This window comes from Gymnoscopelus braueri (genome assembly GCF_963280865.1).
Source record: "Gymnoscopelus braueri genome assembly, chromosome: 16".
In the NCBI taxonomy this organism is placed as follows: domain Eukaryota; kingdom Metazoa; phylum Chordata; class Actinopteri; order Myctophiformes; family Myctophidae; genus Gymnoscopelus; species Gymnoscopelus braueri.
In genome coordinates this window covers 48,393,979-48,416,711 of record NC_137616.1, presented here as the reverse complement: position 1 = coordinate 48,416,711, position 22,733 = coordinate 48,393,979, and the positions used below count along the sequence as shown (strand labels likewise).

The 22,733-nt window shown below is 40.4% G+C and overlaps 1 protein-coding gene across 2 annotated transcripts in view; it reads left to right on the top strand.

The window, feature by feature from the left end:
* Nucleotides 1–256: 256 nt before the first annotated feature.
* LOC308103702 (CSC1-like protein 1) overlaps nucleotides 257–22,733 on the top strand; it is a 63,094-nt gene continuing 40,617 nt past the window's right edge. Inside the window, exons 1-9 of one of the 2 annotated variants that reach the window (XM_080453827.1) lie at nucleotides 257–1,063; nucleotides 1,211–1,294; nucleotides 9,490–9,633; nucleotides 13,164–13,246; nucleotides 15,462–15,540; nucleotides 17,570–17,607; nucleotides 18,490–18,632; nucleotides 20,392–20,443; nucleotides 21,044–21,152. In XM_080453827.1, coding sequence (XP_080309953.1) covers nucleotides 1,274–1,294; nucleotides 9,490–9,633; nucleotides 13,164–13,246; nucleotides 15,462–15,540; nucleotides 17,570–17,607; nucleotides 18,490–18,632; nucleotides 20,392–20,443; nucleotides 21,044–21,152 — 669 coding nt within the window. In that variant the 5' untranslated portion in view covers nucleotides 257–1,063; nucleotides 1,211–1,273. Of the gene's footprint in view, nucleotides 1,064–1,153; nucleotides 1,295–9,489; nucleotides 9,634–13,163; nucleotides 13,247–15,461; nucleotides 15,541–17,569; nucleotides 17,608–18,489; nucleotides 18,633–20,391; nucleotides 20,444–21,043; nucleotides 21,153–22,733 lie in introns of those variants that run through there. The other variant, XM_080453826.1, reaches the window with a different exon arrangement.

Here is a 22,733-nt window from a genome sequence, read left to right as displayed (position 1 = left end):
GCAGAGTCGACTCACACAAAACTGACTGTCAAGCAAAGCTGCCGACCCAGCGCCAAAGCTCCGACCCTTTGGGGGGTCGCATACCTCGGGGAAAGTTAAGTTGTAGTTTTAGAGTTTATAGTCAATGTGTATGATGATATTTAGGTGTTTATGAATTCATGCTCGAGCTGTTTTAATTAGGACTATCGTTTAGTTATCTGATATCATTTAATGAATTATAATGTGATTTACCTATGGTTACCTCTCGCCTTTTATTGTTGTCTGCTCTGATTTAGTATAGTTAAATAAAGTATCCTGTTAATGTCCCTTCGAAGTTCTGCCTCAGTTATTATTGTTTACAGTTGAAATATTCTGTGGGCGGGCTCTTTACATTTCTCATACCTGAGACAAGGTTTATTACAATATCATAATCTGTCATTCATGTAAGCTTCTAGCCTACTTGATTGACAAAGATTGTACCGTTACGCAGTTGGGCTTGCAAGTATAGGGGTGTGTGTGTGTGTGTGTGTGTGTGTGTGTGTGTGTGTGTGTGTGTGTGTGTGTGTGTGTGTGTCTGTGTCTGTGTCTGTGTCTGTGTCTGTGTCTGTGTCTGTGTCTGTGTGTGTGTGTGTGTGTGTGTGTGTGTGTGTGCGTGTGCGTGCGGGCCATAGTGTTTAACACAGTGTATTGTAACACTGTGTTACATAGACTGTCTATAATGAATTTACTTTTAATAAAGTGTAACACTGTGTAATACTGTGTATACTCTGTGTAACACTACTGTAGTTGCTCCATATGTGTGACATTCAGTTTGTTGAGCAGCCGCGTTGATAATGAACTTTAACCTTAAACCTCCCATCATGTCTCATCTGAAAGCTTTTAATTAATTAGACATTTTTACTTCTATAAACATATTTATTTGTTTCTGTCTTTCATTCTAACTGTTTTTCTTCAAAAGTCACTACCATCGTCTCCCCGGAAACAGATGATGTAACATCATATCTTTAATCTGATTGGCTGATTCTTCTAAACTAAATAACGAGTCCTCCTTCATTCTCTCTCAGACTGCAGAACTTCTCTTGAGGTAAACATCTGTTTATTCTGATCTGTTTATTCTGATCTGTTTGTTCTGATCTGTTCATTCTGATCTGTTCATTCTCCTCTGTTTATTCTGATCTGTTTATTCTGATCTGTTTATTCTGATCTGTTTATTCTCATCTATTCAATTCAGTTTAGTTTTGATCAGTGTTGATGAAGATTACAGCCACCCTCCTCATCCTCTCCTCTGTACTTCATGTCAAAGCGATCCCAGGAAGTAAGTACATTATATTTATGTTATTATATAATATATACATTTATATCTACTGTTATTATATAAAACCAAATATGAACAATGCACAATACAAACAAATGTAATGTCACACACACACACACACACACACACACACACACACACACACACACACACACACACACACACACACACACACACACACACACACACATACACATACACATACACATACACATACACATACACATTACACATACACAGGCGCGCAACGATGGCTGATAAGTGACAGTCTATTGAGACTACCTGGCAAGAGAACCGGTTTGACGGGGAAACCGGTTTTTAATGGCCACACATTAACAATTCGGCCGAATGCAAATAAGCCCGACTTGAAAACAAAGGCGAATTTCTGTGGTTGGCTACAAGAGAATCAGCAGAGTTTTCCAGACTTGCCATGGCCCCATTGGCCTCTATGACGATACGCCCTTGAGCTATGCTTACCCTGAGGCAGTATTATCAGTAGTTATTTCCAAACACAGTGGTCTTTGGACAGGTTTACACACTGATGTTTTAATTAATTAACGACAACGTGCAATGAACTAAATGATTAATGATTAATAATATCTGTGCTGGTTTAACACATCTCTGGGTGTGACCACTAATAGTTGTATGTTATTATCTTATCTGTCTAAATAACAAACAGCTGTTTAGTGAAGCAATGCAGATCAGCTGTCACTTTCTACAGGAAATTATTATTACACAAAGAGATTGTCTTGTGTAATAAATTCATATGTAAGTGAGTGTCCATGATGCAAGAGAACAACATATACAGATACATGGGGGGGTCTAAAGTGTAGTGCTTATTTCGGCTTCCTTCATGATGTTGTTTAAACCAGTGGTTCTCAAATATGTTCATGTCAAGGACACCCAAATGAATGTGCATTTGTCCACAGACCCCCCCAATCCGAAATGATAATTTGTGTCAGGGACCCCCGTACCAGATTTGTGTTCACACTTTTTCCCCCTCAGGTTTTTTTTTAACGTGTTGTCATAGCCGACGTATATGTAGGTTTGAATGTGCTCATGTGATGTAGCCTGTAATTGTTGCTTCTTTTGGGCGTGTTTTCTTAGACCTGGTTGCTTGTTTCTCTCGCAAAAAAATTGGCAACGCTGTTGTTGCCATGCATGACTCTCTTGAAGCGGGGTTAATCCTATTCCCACCAAGGTGGGGCACATCATCACATCACTAGTGACTTGTGACCATGTGCATTTATACATCATGGACATACAGCTATCGACTTATTTTTTTATATATATATATTTATAAAGTTTCTTTTTTTTTTTTTTCGTCTTTTTTTTCTCTACCGGCTATAGCAGTAGCTCCGCAGACTCCGCCCACTCCACCGTTCCCATTTTCAAGCGGCCCCAGCCAGACATGCTAATAAACAACTCGTGATCTCTGTGGTTGTGCTAAACATGTTCTGCAGGTTTTGGCTCTTGACATGGACTCCTTTGAACTGTTCAAAGTTGAAGTGTTCTGTCTTACTGTCTTCACTGTAAAACACACTGCTGTGCCTTGTGATCAATGTGAAATGAGTCAACATTGTTACACATTAACCCTCAATCAGGCAACGCATCTGTGTCATTTTCTAGATTTCTTTGGCTATTAAAAAATAGCAGATCTACAAGCTCATTTTTTTGTTTTTTGTTTTTTGTTCTTTATTTACCCAGGGTAGTAGCTGAGCACAAGTGCTCATTTTCAGCAACGCCCTGCACATAGAAACACACAGACAGACAGACAGACACATTAAAACCTGGGAGCTGACTAGTACAACCACAGTCTTATACTGTTGGCCACTAAGCAGCTCCACTGGAGCAGTTGGGGTTCAGTGCCTTGCTCAGGGACACCTCATAGCTCACATGAGCTTGTAGATCTGCTATTTTTGAAAAAAATCATGAAAAAGTTTGAAAATCGTGAAAAATGATGAAAAGGTTTGAGAACCACTGATATAATAAAGCAACATACTTTTTTTTTTTCAAAAACACTGTTAGGATTTAGAAGACATTTTGTAGAATCGTAGAATTTGTAGAAACGTTTTCATGTCAAAGACCCCCAAAAGGACATGTATTTGGCTGCGGACCCCCATCTCAAAATATTTTGTTGCAGGGACAAAAATAAATAATGTCGACTCAAATATATAGATTTGAGTAAAAAATAGTATTTCTGCTTTTTTTGAATAGCTAAAGAAATGTAAAACGACACAGATGTGTTTCTGGATTGAACGGGTTAAGACCTGACTGAGGCCCATTCTACAAAGGCCTTCTAAATCAGCAGTTCTCACACTTTTTGAGAATTTTCAAAAAATAGCAGATTGTACAAGCTCGGAGCTCGCTGTGAGCTTGTACATCTGCTATTTTTGAATGGCCAACGCTAAAATCTAAAATGACAACAGATGCTTTCCTGGTTTGAATGGGTTAAAGTTGTGTATTCTTAACCCGTTAAGACCAGGAACGCATCTGTGTAATTTTTAAGATTTCTTTGGCTATTCAAAAAATAGCAGATATACAAGCTCGTAGCGCGGCACTCGGTGCCGCGCTACAAGCTTGTATATCTGCTATTTTTTTTAAATCGTGGATTTTTTTTTTTCTTTAAAAAAAACTGTTGGGATTTAGAAAACATTTTTAGAATTGGCCTCAGGTCTTAAAGGACGACTTCACCACTTTTCAACATATCTTCATATAATAGGTCCTCACTAATGCTCATGATAAAATGGTACATTTTTTTCTAATCAGTCAGTGTCTCAGAGGAGGGCTGTAGACAGTTCAAAAACCCGTCTACCAGTGACATCATCAATGGTGAATCCAAGCTAATAGAAACTGCAGGCTTTGTATTCCTGGAAAGTTGCAATGCAATAATAGATCCCATTGTTCTCGCCTTAATAAAAATCGGAATACATTTTTTAAAATCTTTTTGGAAAAGGAAATCCTGCCTAACGATGATGTCACTGGTAGACAGGTTTCTGGACTGTCCACAGCCCTCCTATGAGACACTAATCTGAGTTCCCAGAAGTTTTAGCCAGCTCGGCGAGGAACTTCTGGGCCAGAGCCCTGGTATTTGTGGGCGGGATGTAATTTACGCTCAGAATCTGAGCGGACACGCCTCTTACCGGTCTGAGAGCTGTGCAACTCGTCTAAAAAGTCAGACGAGAGGCACACAGCAGTACACAACAATGGCGGCCGCAATTTCTCAAGGGGAAATTGCTTCCCGTCGATCCTATTTAGATGCAACACCCAGTGCATGTGGATCCTGCAACCCTTTCTTCATTGGCTGTTGATTTGAATCACAACGTAGTGGCCGCGCCCCTGCTGTCCAAGCTCCGACGCAATGCCTCCCAGACTAATGAGACACAGACCAAGTAGAAAAAAATTGTACCATTTTATCATGAGTATTAGTGAGGACCTATTATATGAAGATATGTTGAAAAGTGGTGAAGTCGTCCTTTAAGGGTTAAAGGGGAATTTTGGACCACAGTTTTCTTACCCTTTCCATGATATATCTTAAGATGAATGGTACGGTAGAAACATGTCATCACTCCATCCCGGGGTCCGCCACAGCTTAACCCATTGAGACCTGAAGCGGAGACATGTCTCCTAAATCTGAACAGTTTTCTGAAAAACGTATGTTTCTATATCAGTGGTGCTCAATCTTTTTCATGTCAAGGACCCCCAAAATTATATGTATTTGGCCGCAGACCCCCATCAAAATATTATGTTCCAGGGACCCCCCCCAGAAGCAAAGATTTTAGTAAAAAAAAATTGCTTTAAAAATATATATATATAAGATTTGCACACATTTTCACGATTAAAAAAAAATTGCAGATCTACAAGCTCGTAGCGCGGCACTCGAGATTTCAATCTGGTCTAGCGAGACTTCTGTTTTTTTTCCGTTTTTTTTTTAATCGTTGTAAACACGTGTATGATGTGTAAACATGATACAGCAGCTGTAGTTCTCAGCCATTTTCATGTCAAGGACCCCCACATTGATGTGTATTTGGCCGCAATTTGATATGATATTGTGCCAGCAGGGACCCCCCACAAGAGATTTGTCAACATCTTTGTTGACAATAGGTCTACAAGCCCACAGCGTTGTGTAGAATAGTCTATTTTCAAATAACCCAAAAATAAAATAGGGCTTAGGTGTTCTTACTGTTCCTTGTTTTACTTGGGACCCCCTGGAACCCCCTCAAGGACCCCTGGGGGTCCCCGGATCCCACTTTGAGAACCTCAACTGGTTTTAGAGAGACAGACATTTTAGAGCAGGAAGGTGTACATCCATACACAGACCTCCAGCTGGAATTGAACAGAGGACATAGTGATTATGTGGCTCATTATCCTTTCATCCACCGTTACCCAGCAGACAGCCATGTTTAACCTCCCACAATGTCAGTGTGAAATAATATGGCCTCTTGTCCAGCCATATGAAAACATATCTCTGCTCTTATGACCAGAAACAGATCATATTCCAGGGACAGTTAACTTTTAAACTGAAACCCTATACATTTCATTTGTTTCTTTATTTTTTTCAGTATCTGTACTTTACTTGAGTATTTGTATTTGGACAAATATTGTACTTTTGACTCAACTACATTTCTAGGAAAGGAAAAAGTAAAGTACATTATAAACCACTTAGCCCTATTTAAAAAAAAATTGAAAATGGCATGATTGTATTTTCACTATTGATATAATTAATACAGCAATGCTTTGATATTAAAAATACAATTTACTTTGTAAAAGCATGCACTACACTGACTACAGTACTTTAACTCAAGTAGAAATTTGACAGAGCAACATTCACAGTTCATTTAACGGAGTACCCAGGTGTCTGACTTTGGCCCACTCCTTTTTTCCCTCTTATCTATTTGACAAAAAAATAGCTGATGAACAAGCTCACAACAAGTCGTGTTGTGAAGCGTTGTGAGCTTGTAGATTGGCTATTTTCCGCTGAATGTTCACTTATTATGACATGCCCAGCAGCATTCTTCTGCCTACACATACGTCATGTCCTAGTATATGAGCGAATAGGGGAAGGGGATCAACGTCACGTGATGCCCTTGTTTGACCCGGCAAAAACTCGGATGTGTCTCAAATAGGGATGGGACGATACGAACATTTCATGTCACGATTATTGTGACCAAAATAATTGCGATTTACGATATTATCGCGATAATCAAAATATGCTTAAAACTCTAAAAATGCCACTTTTGTTGAGAGATTTAGAGAGTGAAAAAAAGACTGTATAAAGTACGTTCTTTACAGGTGCGTTTTACCAATTCTAGAGGGTATAAGTTGTACCAGATATGCAGCTTGGCAAAGGTGAATTGATCCCAGTGTATGATGGAGGACAATTTCACGATAAATTAAAATCTCTGCCATACGATTATTGTGAGTGTTTTTTATCACGGTAAACGATAATAATGTTTATCGTCCCATCCCTAGAAAGAATATGATTATTGGCAGAATTAAGTCCCGTTTTTCACGAGATCGGTGGTTGTTGCAATGACCTACTACTACTGTACCTAGTAGTACAATACTACTACAATACTTCACCATATGATGAAATAAACCCATAAAATGTAACAACAATGTGTGCGTTCCATAATGCAATTCCAATGGTGAAAGCTGTGTTGTTTCACCTGATGAAAGAATGGCGGATTCGGTCACGCCCTGAAATACCCGTATGTGTGTCTCAGAGAATAGGAATGCTAGGGTTCAAGTGGTTAAGAAAGCAGGGAATATAATTATCATACAGTCCATAATCATGAGAAAGGCTGGTATTGCCTTCATATTGTCTTCTGGCTGCAACATTTAGTAATATCGTTGCTGTCGGGCAGAAACCTCTTATCTCCATATTTAAACTTTTTGTGTTTTTTTCGTAAATTATTAACGTCCTATTTGATCATACCACAGCGTCACACAAAATCATCAAAAGTAGCAGATCTACAAGCTCGAAACGCGGCGCCAAGCGACGCGTTTCGAGCTTGTAGATCTGCTACTTTTGATGCTTTTGAATTTGAATCCTTAAAAAAAATTGCAGTTTTGGACAAAATGAGGTTTCCAAACCCGACAGACGATATATATATATATATATATATCCTACCCCAGTAACCCAGGGGAGATGCAATTCCAAATCTAATTTGTCTCTGTATATCTACAGTATACTGGGTTTCTTTTGTAAGGCTATTTTACGTTTTTCACACTTTGTTACTTATTACTGCTTTAGCACCCTTGTATTATATTCCATTGCTTCATCATCATGCAAGAATGTTGCACAAAAGTAGTGAAAATAGCAGATCTGCAAGCTTACAACGTGTCACGATACGTTGTGAGCTTGTAGATCTGCTATTTTCACTAGTTTTAAATATTTTTTATACACAGTTTTGGACATACAAGGTTTCCATCCAACAGCAACGATAACCTAAGTTTGTATTATACCTTTTTTTATTATACCTTTCGGACCCCAGAGTTTGGCATGGGTCGGGTTCTAAAACACACAAACATACCACCCCCCCCTCCAGCTCTCAACAGGGGTCTTCAACGTTTTCAGGCCAAGGACCCCTTGGCTGAGAGCGAGATAAAAGCAGGGACCCCCATTATGTATTGTATTGATTTAATTTTTTTTCATAGATTTCATAGGCAGCTTCATAGACTTGTTTCACAGCACTATCACGTTGGATTCATGTTGATGTGTATTTCTAGACATTTAACCATGCACTTAACAACTCATTCAGTGCCAATGACGTCGCCGACGTCACATTTTTCATAAGCCCAGAGTGCCAATGACGTCTCCGACGTCATGAAAAAATAAATAAAAATAAAATATATTTTTAAAATTTATTTTATTTATTTTATTTATTTTATTTATTTTATTTATTTTATTTATTTTATTTATTTTATTTATTTTATTTATTTTATTTATTTTATTTATTTTATTTATTTTATTTATTTTATTTATTTTATTTATTTTATTTATTTTATTTATTTTATTTATTTTATTTATTTTATTTTATTTATTTATTTTTTAAAAAAAGGTTCAGAACCCAAGATATGATGATTTGAAAATTTGCTGCTCCATTCACTTCTTGTTTAACTTCTTACTGAAAAAGGCTGTATCTCGGCTCCTAAGCACTTTTTCTTTACAATATATTTTTGGCCTTGGCACAGGGGTGATATAGCCAGAAATATTTTTGGCACTGAATGAGTTAAACAATACTTAGTATACCAATACTTAGTATACCTGACCTGTACTTAGCCTGCTCTTTTTCCCCTCTATATTAAACCACTTTGCCGAAAATAGCAGATCTACAAGCGCACAACGCCTCGCAGCGCGAGGCGTTGTGCGCTTGTAGATTTGGCTAAAGTTCTCCTCAGAATAGGGATGCTTGGTTGAAGTGTAAAAATCACACAAAGATTTGGCGGACCCCCTGTTGAAGACCTCTGTACTAGAACATAGAAAGATGGGATACGAAATAATATTACCTTTTTGGGCGGTGAAACCGCCCCTATAAGTGAGGTTTGGATATTTGTACAACAAATCCTGCGCTGTGATTGGCCAAAAATGTACCCCGCCTAACCCTGCACCGTGATTGGCCAATCACAGTCTATTCAGGACTGTGATTGACCAGTGTCACATGACACATGTGCATAGCCCTATATAAGAAACCATAACTTAAAAAAACCCATAAATTTGTTTTTTTAAAGTTATGGTTTCTTCCATCATAAAGAGTGTTTCAATAAATGTATTTATTTTTTGTACATGATTGGTTGACTCCATTCAGTATTGTGATTAGCTATCAAGACACCGCCCACTTCACACAGGGTGTGATTTTTTATTTAAATGCACAAAAAGGTTGTTTTCAAAATCAATCTTGCAGCAGCAGCAGAAGCAGGCAAATAAATATCTGAAAAAGAGGAAGTTTATTCCAGTCAGATGAGCTTTGTTTTGAATTGAGCACTGCAGCTGTGTTTCAGCTCACTGATATTAGCATGACTTTGGGGAAGCAGCCATACTGTGGCTGCTTCCATACTGCTTGCCATACTATGGCTGGGGAACCACAGATGGAGCAGAAATGCCTACAACAAAATGACAAATGAAACCTCTTGAATCTATTTAGTTCTGTATTTTTATAATGATCTTCTTATTCTCCCCCTCGCTATAATAGAGTCCAGTGATGTCTTCCATGTGGTGGGAGGAGCAGGCCCTGCTGGTGGCTAACGGTACTACGCCGGCGGACAACAGCAGCTGCTTCAGCTCGGCTCAGAGCACCGTGCACCGCGTCCTGCTGCTGGACTTCACCGTCTTCCTGGTGGGTTGGGTCATTGTTTACAGCAGTCCAAGGACCCCTTAGCTGAGAGAGAGATGAAGCAGGGACCCCCACTCACCCCCCACTACATATTGTATAAAACTGTGTTGCAGATTAAAGGAGTAGTTCACCCGAAAAATGACTTATTTTCTATCAATTACGCACCCCATGAAGCTTTGACTTCACGGAGATTATTTTAGTTTTTGTCGCATTCCTAAGCCAATACTTTGATGACCGGTAGAGTCTCCGGTAGGCGACTGAAATGCAGGTCAATTGAGTCTCCTACCAGAGTCATAATATAATAAATAGCCTGTATACAACTGTTTAAATTCATGTGTAATTGATAGAAAATAAGTAATTTTTTTGGGTGAACTACTCCTTTAAACCTTTTCATACATTTCATAGATGGCTTCATAGGCTTGTTTTGACAGCACTATCATTGTGTTGTGTTGTGTTGGATTCATGTTCAATGTATATTTTCAGACATTTAGCTTATAAACTTGTACCTGGTTTGCTCTTTTTCACTCTACACCAAACCACTTTGGCCGAAAATAGCAGATCTACAAGCCCACAACGCGAGTAGATCGGCTATTTTCGGCTAATGTTCCCCTCAGAATAGGAATGCTAGGGTTCAAGATTTGGGGGCCCCATTGTAGTAACTCTGAGGACCCCGAGGGGTCCGGGACCCCTGTTTAAGACCCCTGGTTTACATTAAGTGTGTCATGTCTCATGTGTGAACATGCAAATCGTCGCTGTCCGGCAGAAACCTTGTTTGTCCAGATTTAATCTTTTTATGTTTTGTTTTCATGAATTATTGCTAATGGGCCCTATGCATTGATTGATTGATTGAATACTTTATTTAGAAAGACATGGTAAAAGTACATGGAAGTACAATTCACAATACAAGGTCCTCTAAACTGGATCGCTCATAAAAGCACAGTGACTTATTTAAAATGAGATCCCCACGCACTCAAATCATGATGACATTTAAGAATACAAATATACACTACTATGCAGAACGTCATACATGTTACTGGTATGAAAAACAAGAAATGTGTACAATAAACAGTTTTAGGAGGGGGAGGGGGCGGGGGGGGTAGGTTAAGACTTTGTCAGGGGCCAGTTTGGAATTGCAGCCTCCTGAAGGTGTATCTTTAGGGCAGTTTTGAAAGTGAGTAGGGTTTTACACTCCTTTACTCCTTTGGGTAGGGCATGCCAGCAAGTGCTACATTGGCATGAAATAAGAGTGTAATGTTACTTCATTCAAAGGTCTTACCAATGATATTACTAATTAAGGTTCTGTTCCATTTAGTGTAACAGAGTCTTTCCAGAGAGCCACTGTGTTTGACTGGAATGGAACACAACTTATAACTAATATCAGAGGTACCAACATGTGAAGGAAGTAACGTAACACTCCTCTTTCACATAGGAACATAGGAACATAGGAAGAAAGACTTCATATTTGTATTTGCGAGGGCAGATGTTTCTTTGCTTGTATGCATAGGGCCCATTTATTCTTTGTCATACAACAATGTCTTGCAAAATAGTGAAAATAGCCAAACTACAAGCTCACAACACTAAATGCAGTGATAGGGATGATGTGAGAGTGCGGTCTAGACCAGGGGTCTTCAACAGGGGGTCCGGGACCCCTAGGGGGTCCTCAGAGTTACTACAGGGGGTCCGCCAAATCTTTGTTATGATTTTCTTTTTTACATTAACCACTTGAACCCTAGCATCCCTTTTCTGAGGAGAACTTTAGCCAAAAAATAGCAGATCTACAAGCTCACAGCGCCTTGTGAGCTTGTAGATCTGCTATTTTTGGCAAAGAGTCATAGGTGTAGAGGGAAAAAAAGAGCAGCAAAAGTTTATCTGAAACACACTTTTATACAATATAGAGGGGGTCCCTGCTTCATCTCTCTCTCAGCTAGGGGGTCCTTGGCCTGAAAAGGTTGAAGACCCCTGGTCTAGCCAATCGCTGCCCTCCTGTCTAGCATCCTCGTCTTGAGCTCTGCATTCCTTGTAATACCAGACTCTGATTGGACAACAGACGGTCAGAGGCTGAATAAAGACACACACACACACACACACACACACACACACACACACACACACACACACACACACACACACACACACACACACACACACACACACACACACACACACACATGTGTTTGTGTCTTTGATGAGGCTCGGACAATAAGAAATGATCTGATCCACTGGGATAGGGGTTCAGAGTGTTGAACTCTTGGGCCCTACAGTAGGTGATCTCCCATTGTCTGGTATCGCGAGACCAGGCGGGAACCAACCCTTCTGATGGCTGGAGTGTTTTACTCTTAGTGGCCAGGTGTCAATGGAACGTGAACCAGTTGAGATGCAATAAATCAGTGGCTTTCAACCTTTTTCATGCCAAGGACCCCTAAATTGATATAAATTTGGCCGCGGACCCCCATCTGAAAATGTTTTGTGCCAGGGACCCCCAGAAGCAAAGATTTGAGTTAAAAATGTTCGCTTTAAAAATGTATATTCAAAGCTAAGCACACATTTTCAAGATTTTTCAAAAATAGCAGAGCTACAAGCTCATAGCGTGGCACCGAGTGCCGCGCTATGAGCTTGTAGATCTGCTATTTTTGAATAGCCAAAGCTAAGTGCTTAAAATGATTGTGACTCTATGTTAACTAATTTCGCTGGGGACCCCCTGGTACCCAGCCAAGGACCACTGGTGGTCCCCGGACCACTGGTTGAGAACCACTGCAATAAATGACAATTGTAAATGGGACTTGTGTGTGTGTGTTTAGCTATCCTTATAATAAGTGACATTCATAGTTGAAAGTGGAACAAGCATGCTGACTTTGATCTATTCCTGCTCTTTCTCTGTCACTCACATGTGTCTTAGCCGTTCTGGTCGGCTAAGACACACTCCTGACCAAAAGGCCTCTTCTATGCCTCTTTAATTGCTTCTTTGAAATGGATCCGACATCTCATGAGCTTAGAGAGCGTGAGAAATGTTCTCATTCATGCCATTCATTATTATTGCCACTTAGAACTAACGTATGGGCAATGAACGAAACGAGTGCATTGCAAAGCATCTCATGTACTGTAAGCCTTGTTGACTGGTCAGTGGTCACCTAATCTGAGTTCCCAGAAGTTTTTCGCCTCGCATACAAACGGGAGCGGCGAAGGAACTTCTGGGCCAAAGCCCTGCTATCTGTGGGCCGGATGTGCGTTGCGCTCAGAATCTGAGCGGACACGCCTCTTACCGGTCTACTCGTCTAAAAAGTCCGACGAGAGGCAAACAGCAGTACACAACAATGGCGGCCGCAATTTCTCAAGGGGAAATTGCTTCCCGTCGCTCCTATTTACATGTAAGACCCACTGCATGTGGATCCCGCCCCCTTTTCTTCATTGGCTGTTGATTTGAATCAGAAATCAGTGGCCGCGCCCCTGCTGTCCAGGCTTTGAGCCGAAGCCTCCCAGACTAGTGGTCACCAGTAACGTGACGTTGTATTGGTCGTGTGTCGTGTCAATCACAGGTGCTGCTGACCCTCTTCACTGTTATCAGGAAGAAGATGTGGGACTATGGGCGCCTGGCTCTCGTCTCAGACAACAATGAAGGGTCAGTTACAGTATATCACATCCACAAGATGGAGGTCAATGTGAAATGTTACCTTTTGTGTTTGTATGAATGGTTGATGTTAGGTTCATTGTTTACCTGAATACCTGGTATCCTACGTTCTTTGAGACACTACATTGTTCTCTCTATCTGCACTCTGCACTCTATATGACTATTAACCTGTTGTTAGTTGACTAGAGTTCATGCTAAAGGCTGCAGCGTATTCCAACCGACGGCAAACCTTTTCTCGGCGAGGGCATGGCTTCCGGAACCGAAGAAAGTTTGGCGAGGACGAGCGTGTTTTATACTCTCCGCTCTGGGTTCTGTACACTGCTGGAACAGTGATTTTGTAGCGTCCAAGCCAAGGTGTAGAGCTGCTTTAGACACTATTAGGACAAGAAACAGAACTAATTTACTCTTTGGAGCGCCAGAACAGCTTTGTTTATTTTAATACATCGGGTACCAGAATTTTATGATAACAGATTACGTTAGGTGCCAGAAATCTCACCGTCTGCAACGCTGCGCTGTTTAGAGCTGTAGACTCCACGGCGAGCACACGCACGTAAACAATGCATGCGTACACAGCAATGGATGGTCCTGGCTAAAGCCTGGAACAACAACATGTCTCATGCGAGTCACCATTGTGGAGCGATCGCGCATCGAGAATGACTCGTTTTGCCCAGTGTAAAAAGTTAAGGAGATACAGAGGTTTTTAGCAAGGAGATAGAATGGAAGCGGATGGGAGCCAGATTTTTTGGCACGGTGATCCATCTGTCCCTTACTTCTTAGAGTGTTCATGGGTGATTCCAGTGCTGCGCTAGCCCCCCCCCTTGTGGAAAAAAAACTATAAGACTGATAACAAGTAATTTTATGGTTTCGGCACCAAAGCGCTACTCTTTGAAAACACGTAATTTTCCGGTTTTGGCACCCGATGTGTTAATACACCGCAGCCCGCCAGAATAACGCTGTCTGCCGCACACCCAATATGTCATCAGTCTGACCCTCTCTCAGGTATGAATAATCAAACCCTGTGCCTACTATTTTAATACGGCCCTTCACCGTTTGTTTACATCAATCAACTTTTTTGGCGACAGACACAGTGGGCAAAGTGTTTGCTATCTCTCTCTCCATTAATTAACTGCTTTCTGGTTGTCTGTAGTCGCTCAGAGAGGGAGTACAGAGGTTTGTACCTCCTTACTTCGTCCAAACTGACCTTGATGCGTTGCTGACAGATTGCGGAGAAAAAAAAACATATGCTCATTGAATGTCTGACCCATCACACATGACGTTCATCCAGCGGACTTATTCGGATAGTTAGAAAATCTTGGAGGTGCAAAAACAGCCGAAATGAACAACAGAAAGGCCAAAGTTCTTATGATGTCATTTTGTTCTTATTGACCTACTGAAGGTGAACACATGTCGGGGTCAGATGGAGTACGCTGCAGCCTTTGCTCTGGTTATTACGATCTCGTACTTGTCCTACCAGACCCGCTCTAGTGAGCGGGTCCTGACGCTCAATGTTCCATTTGCTCATACAGAGCTAGGCAAGGCAGCATTTTCTGTTAGTGCTCCATCTGCTTGGAATGAGCTCCAGAAGTCCCTAAAAATTAGATCACTGCCTTCCTTGGGCCAATATAGGGCAATGGTTTCCAACACTTTTGTTCCAGACTGTAACCGCTTCAATACATTTTCTGATGTATCTTTTTAGTTCTTGAAAACATTTTTGAGTATTCCCTGTCTTCTGATTATTTAATACATTAATATTGATGTATATAAATGTATCTCTGTTGATGTTATTGTTGTATCTCGGCTACATTGAAAATGAGGGCCTGCCCCTCAACTGTATTCCGAGTTGAAATAAAGGTTATGATGATGATGATGAAGTCGCCCTGGTTAAGAGCGTCATCTAAATGCCCAAATTGAAATTGTAGGTGATGAACAAAACAATTACGATGAATGAATCACTTAAAACCATACATCGTTTGTTGACCAGGGTCCCCTAGGGTCTATATCGGGTTCCCTCCTGTTTGCCTCTACACCAAATCTCTTCGACCGAAAATGGCCGCTCTACACGCTCACAATGCATCGCAACGCAAATGCAATGTGAGCTTGAAGAGCTGCTATTTTCACCGAATGTTCATCCCCCCCAGAATAGGGATCATGTGGTTCATAAAGGTGTTTTATTCAGTGGTTTTGTCATTTGTTTTTTCTGCACCAGGTTTGATGAGACGTCACACCGCCGCTACGGACGCATGTCGTCCTATGTGTCGTATTCAGAGGAGCAGGAGAATGAGCTGGTACGGAACACACACACACACACACACACACACACACACACACACACACACACACACACACACACACACACACACACACACACACACACACACACACACACACACACACACACACACACACACACACACACACACACACACATTGTGTCACTGACTGCATCCCCATAAAGGAACAGCCATGTGTCACTGACTGTATCCCCATAAAACTTCTAAGAACAGCAGAACTGATCACAATCACTGGTGTGATCATATGCATAAACTGTGACAAAACTGCTCTCTTAGAAAACGCTAAAACCACTTCCTGATGGTGGTTTCTGTGACGTGACAGACTTGGAGGAACACAGTTTTTAGTCACAAGATGCCATTTGGTTTGCCAAGTCCTGTATTCACTTTTCTGTGAGAGTGAAATAAGTCTTATTTTTTTGTATCATTATATGTGTCATAGCAATAAATCCCTTAACCCATTAAGACCTGAGGCGATTCTTTAAAAAAATCTAAATCCTAACAGTTTTTTGAAAAAAAAAATAAACTTTTTTTTTCAAGATTTTTCAAAAATAGCAGATCTACAAGCTCATAGCACGGCACTCGGTGCCATGCTATGAGCTTGTATATCTGCTATTTTTGAATAGCCAAAGAAATCTAAAGTGACACAGATGCGTAAGCCAGATTCATACTCATGTTCTAAATAATGTTTAGAAAACAAAAATGACTTTTAGCCTGTATTGACGAAAAATATATATTTCCAAAATGGGGAATCCAGGTGGAAGTGATAAAAAGAAAAAACGTCCACACAGAATGATAACTATAATGACAATAATGTGAAGAATATCCACACTGATGAACGATAACGTTCTCTAAACGTGTTCAACGGGAGTGATGTGTTGTATTAATTCAGATGGATTTTCATTGGCGGTCAGTGTTTCGGATCGTTCCATCAAATCACTCTGAAAGTGATCTCAACGACATGGTTCACCACTTTAGTAGTTGTTATAATTTAGTTGTGGTGTGGTCTCAGCCATCCACCTTAGTTAGTAAGTAAGTAAGTAAGTAAGCCTTGCAGAGCCATGTGGCCCATAGGGCAGGAGCCTATCTCCTGTTTCTGTAGCGTGAGGCGGCTTAACTCTTTGACTGCCATCGACGCGTTTTCGAGTCAATTGCTACTTAATCCATCCGCGCCGTCGACGCGTTAGACGCGCTGATAGCCTTTTCATTGTTTAATCGGCGATCGCACTGTTCTCTGTGAAGTCCGTCATGGATTCCCTTTGCACTCACTTCCCACTCAACCGGATGCAAAATTAGCGGGTTCCGTTTCCGGTTTTCGGTTTTATCTTGAAAATTTAGATTTTTAGGCCAAAATAGGGCAAAATCAGTTACCTCACACGGTATAAAAAGCGAACGGAGAGCTCCGGTTATATTTTCTTTTCTCTAGACGACGAACAGTTATCGTCGTTGTGTTTACCAACGATCTGAAACCCCATCATAAGCTAAGCTAAGATGGCCAGCGGAGGGGGGACGCTAAATAACAGCAACAAACGGATATGACGTCTGCAGCCTCTTTGGAGGGGGTCGAGAGAGAGATCGGAGAGACAGAGAAAACACTTAACTCTTTGAGTGCTGGTCGATCTGTCGTGTTTGTTTATAAACACAGCCAGACAATGGATTATAATCTATGTAACAATTCTGTGACCGGTTGAAAAGGTTATAAAACACGAAATTCGATGGCACTGAGTACATCATGAAAATACTCTGGCAGTCAAAGAGTGTACAAGTAGTGTATCCCCCAGCTTTGATTTACAAGTACAGCCCCTGGACATGATGCTAGTATGTCGCCCCCTTAACCCCAAATCCAACCCTTGATGCTGAGGAATCAAACCCCGATCTCCCAATCTCAGGGCTGACACTCTTAACCACAAGGCCACTGAGCTGAACCTACTGTATTAGTTAGAATGATGTATAAAACAATATATCTATTGCCATGGTTGTAGTTGTTGGAGTGAACGGCTGTTAACATTTCTCTGTTTCTGTGCAGGGCTTCTGCTCCTGGCTGCCTTACATCATCAGAATGGAGTAAGTCAATCTAAACGGACCAGATCTTATCTCGTTTGTGGCTGTTGATGTGTTTTTTCCAGTCACAGGACTTGCGGTCATTAGCCAAATAGTCTCTCACCACAGACTGTTGACTCGCACAATTTTCAAATGCTTTCCGCCTAACGGTGTGTGTACACAGGGAAGTGCTGAAAATGATTAGAACATGAAGGGGATGTCCCCTCCGCCACTTCTGGTTTGTTCTTTGCAGTTGAGTAAATACATCCTTGTACTGGAAACCAAAGTAGTCGAAGCCTATCTCTGCTGCTTAGATGAAATGGAAGTTCAAAAATACGTTTTAAAGATATTTAAAAATATATTTGCTGAAATTACAAACGAATGACAGCTTCCTGTGTGCAGCTTTTGCGAGACGTCGTTACAGACTCTTTGTAGCGTTCAGGGATTGTGGAAGAGTTCAGTCAGATAACTCACCAATAGATTGAGACCAATAATTTCCCTGTGATGATTCCCTGCAGTGTTGCCAGATTCTGTGAGAGAAACAAGCAACCAGGTCTAGGGAAAACCAGCCCGAAACAAGCGACTATGGGCCACATGAGCACTTTTAACATAATACATCAGCTATTTGAAAATAGCCGATCTACAAGCTCACATGCGACGCGTTGTGAGCTTGTAGATCGGCTATTTTCAAAAAAAATCTTGCAGGGAAATTATAGTAAGCAGATCTGGCAACCCTGATTCTGTGTGTGTGTGTGTGTGTGTGTGTGTGTGTGTGTGTGTGTGTGTGTGTGTGTGTGTGTGTGTGTGTGTGTGTGTGTGTGTGTGTGTGTGTGTGTGTGTGTGTGTGTGTGTGTGTGTGTGTGTGTGTGTGTGTGTGTGTGTCTTTGTGTGTGTGTTCTGCTACAGTGAGGAGAAGGTGAAGGAGAAGTGTGGCATTGATGCGATCTACTACCTGTCCTTCCAGCGCCATCTGATCGTCCTGCTGGTGCTCATCACTGTCACCTCTTTGTCCATCATCCTGCCCGTCAACCTGTCTGGTGACCTGCTGGGTGCGTCCGTCTGATCACTGCTTTGTTTTTTTTATATAGACCGGGCAGTGGACAGAGAAGATGTACTTAATTTTTCAGGTCTGTGCCAATATGAGCTAGGGCTGGTAAATTAATATTCGAATTTAGAATATTCCTCGAATATGGGGGAAATATGTACCGGTATATTCTAATTAAAAAAAAAACAAAAAAAAAAACGTTTTTTTGTTTTGTTTATGTTTATTTGACAGGAACAATACAAAAAAAAAATTATTATTGGTTCCAAGCACTTGACACATTGTTTTTTGTATTGTCCCTGTCAAATAAACATAAAAACATAAAATAAAAAAAACTAAAATTTGTTTTAAAGTATTTTTTTAAATAATAATAATAATAATATTCGAATATCTGCCAATTTTTAAGACCAATATTCGAATATCATTTCTGAGGAAAGTTACCAGCCCTAATATGAGTGTTTTACCCTAAGGGGCCATGTCTTTTGAGCTGGCAGCACCAGTCTGTCAATGTATTTCTACGGTAAAGACACAGTGGTGCGTTCCTCTTCCCAGCGCCTGAGCACAGCGCTCCCGACGGCCGGCATTTTGTTTGGTGCAGCGCCCTGGGTGGTTTTCATGGTTAAGCTTCAAAAACACATTAAAGCAATAGTTCACCCCCAAAACGTATTTTTTTCTATCAATTTCTCACCCCATGGAGATTTGAATTCATGGAGATTTTTTTTGTTTTTGTCGCATTCCTAAGCCAATAATTTGATGACCAGCGGCGGTTCCGGTAGGAGACATTAGCATCTTTCCGCCGTCAATTATTGGCTTAGAATTTTTTTTTGGGTGAACTATCCCTTTAACCACACAAACCAAACATGGATTCTGGTGGAGTGGGTCTTTAAGCATAATCAGATATTAGTTTTTTATTTTGCGGCTAAGGGTTTCCAGTGTGATGATGGAAGTCAGGGGGCCCAGGGTTTATAAGATTGCACAGTGAGAGGCATAGTGTGTGTGTGTGTGTGTGTATGAGTGCCTGTATTGTTTGACTGATCTACAAATCTCTTCCTGTACTGATTACCTGCTCATTATGTAGATTAGTGCATCTGGCAGGAGGCCTAATGCCACAGCTGTCATCAGTTCTGAAACGCGTTTTTTTTTTCTCCAAAAAAAACATTCTCAGCCCTTTGTTTGGGCCTATACCCAGTGGTGGAAAAAGTACTCAAATTCTTTACTTAAGTAAAAGTACCAATACTGCAATATAAAAATACTCTGTTACAAGTAAAAGTTCAGAATTACACATTACTTGAGTAAAAGTACACAAGTATTGGCATCAAAATGTACTTGAAGTACCAAAAGTAAAAGTACTAAATATTTGAAAATAGCAGATCTACAAGCTCACAACGCGTCGTGATGCGACACGTTGTGAGCTTGTAGATCTGCTATTTTCAAATAGCCTAGGTATAAAATAGGGCTAAAGTGGTTAATGTATGTTTTATAATATAATAATTTATATCTGAAAAGTAACTAATAACTAAAGTTTTCAAATAATTGTAGTGGAGTAAAAATACAATATTTGCCTCTGAGATGTAGTGGAGTAGAAGTAAACGAATTGGAAATACTCAAGTAAAGTACAAATACCTCAAAACTGTACTTAAGTAAATGTACTTAGTTACTTTCCACCACGGCCTATACCTCATGTATGCCAGCATTGTGCAAAAACGTCTTTCACTGTATTTGAAATGGATATGTTTTAAAAGCAACATGATATATATTTCTTCCAGGAAATGACACATACAACTTTGGAAGGACAACAATTGGGAACCTTCAGACAGGGTAATTAATTAATAATTACAATACTACTAGGCCTAATAATAATAATCAGTGGTGGAAAAGGTACAATTTTTTTTACTTAAGTAAAAGTATCAATACTGCAATGTAGAAATACTCTGTTACATTTACTTGAGTAAAATTACAAAAGTATTGTCATCAAAAAGTACCAAAAGTAGAACGTTCTCATTATGCGGAATGTCCCATTTCACAAGTTTTCAAATGTATACAATCATTTTTGAAAATAGTAGATCTGCAAGCTCACAATCGCGACGCATTGTGAGCTTGTAGATCTGCTATTTTCAAATAGCTGGAATATATATATATATATAGGGCTGAAGTGGTTAATGTATGTTTTGAAATAATAATTTACGAAAGTAACTAGTAACTAAAGTTTTCAAATAATTGTAGTGGAGTAAAAGTACAATATTTGCCTCTGAGATGTAGTGGAGTAGAATAGAAGTAAAAGTACAGAAAATTGGAAATACTCCAGTAAAGTAAAAGTACCTAAAACTTGCACCTAAGTACAGTAATTGAGTAAATGTACTTGGTTACTTTACAGCACTGATAATAATGACAATAATATTATTATTGTGTTTGTTGCAGGAACAACTTGTTGTGGCTACACACAGTGTTTGCGGTGCTGTACTTGGTGCTGACAGTGGTGCTGCTCAGACATCACACGTCTCAGATGAAAGGCATGCACAGGGAAACGGTGAGTCACAACGCTGTCATTTCACTGATACTTCTGACATCCAGCCATCAAAGGCTGATGTTATGAGACCATATCCACTATTATGTGTTCACACTTTTATTATCCTTTTTATGGCCATAAAAAGAACAGTTTGTCTGTTTGTCCCGTGTATGTATGTATGCATGAATGAGTGCATGCATGCATTCATTCATTAATGCATGCATGCATGCATGCATGCATGCATGCATTCATTCATGCATGCATGCATGCATGCATGCATGCATTCATTCTTGCATGCATGCATTGTTAGCTTGTAGATCTGTTATTTTAGTTATGTGACGCTCGAGTATAAATCAACCAGTGCGGATGTTTCAGTTGACAAGGATTGCAAGTATCTAATGACCCTCCTACTCCAGTGTACTATGCCCTAGGGCCTAGGATACAGTAGGGTGATGTAGCACAAATGTGGCACAGATTCTCTGGAGTCTACAGCATGTGCTGACACAAAGGTATACAATACCATGCTATATGCTATGCTTAATCATTTTGCTAACCCTACACCAGGGCTAATCAACTTAACCACTTGAACCCCAACATCCATATTCTGCGGGGAACAGTATCCAAAAATAGCAGATCTACAAGCTCACAACGCATCGTGTGTATGTGCTATTTTTGGCAAAGATATTTGGCGTAGACAGAAAAAGCATTCCAAGTACAGAGACAACACAGGACTGGTTTACTAAGTCTACGATGGCGACAGCAACGATACCAGGCTTAACAGTGATGTGTGATGCTGTCCTGTTGTAACAGTGATGTGTGATGCTGTCCTGATGTTTACAACGATACCAGGCTTAACAGTGATGTGTGATGGTGTCCTGATGTTTACAACGATACCAGGCTTAAAGGGACACTTCACCGATTTTGACTTTTAATGAAGTTTAGGACTCAAGAAACATGATCCTGGGTTTTTTTTTGTGTATAATCTGTGTTTTTAGATATCTAGTAATCTTCGAATACATCGTGACGTTATTTACGTCACGAGAGATTGGTCTCATTCCTTTCCGCACTACATGTTGTCTCGACGCGTCTCAGTCAGACCAGCTCCAAAGACAGCCCGTAACACTTTGTTCAACCTTCTTTCCCCACTCGGCCACTCCCATTAGCTGCGGCCAGCGGGCAACCCCCTTGCAGAGTGAGGCATTACTTTACCTGAGTTATCTTCTGATAGTTGTACTTGAATGTTGACATGAAATAATAATCCTGTTTAGTGTTTCATAAGCGCAAGCGTAAAAAAAAAAAAAATACAGCGTGGAGTGGCGGTGCTGGTAAACAAACACCGTCGCGAAAGGCTAGGATCAGAATACCAAGGATTCGACAGTGATGTCACTACTATGCGACACGGAAGTAGAACTGCATAAAGATACCAAGGTTTTGTCAGTGATATGACATCACTAACGAATCCTTGGACATATATGTAACTAGATGAACGTGTGCGAGGTACAGGTTCTTCAGCCAGTGTTGCCAGATATTGTGAGAAAAATAAGCAACCAGGTCTATGAAAACAAGCCCAAAAGAAGATAACTAGGCCAAGAGCACTTTACC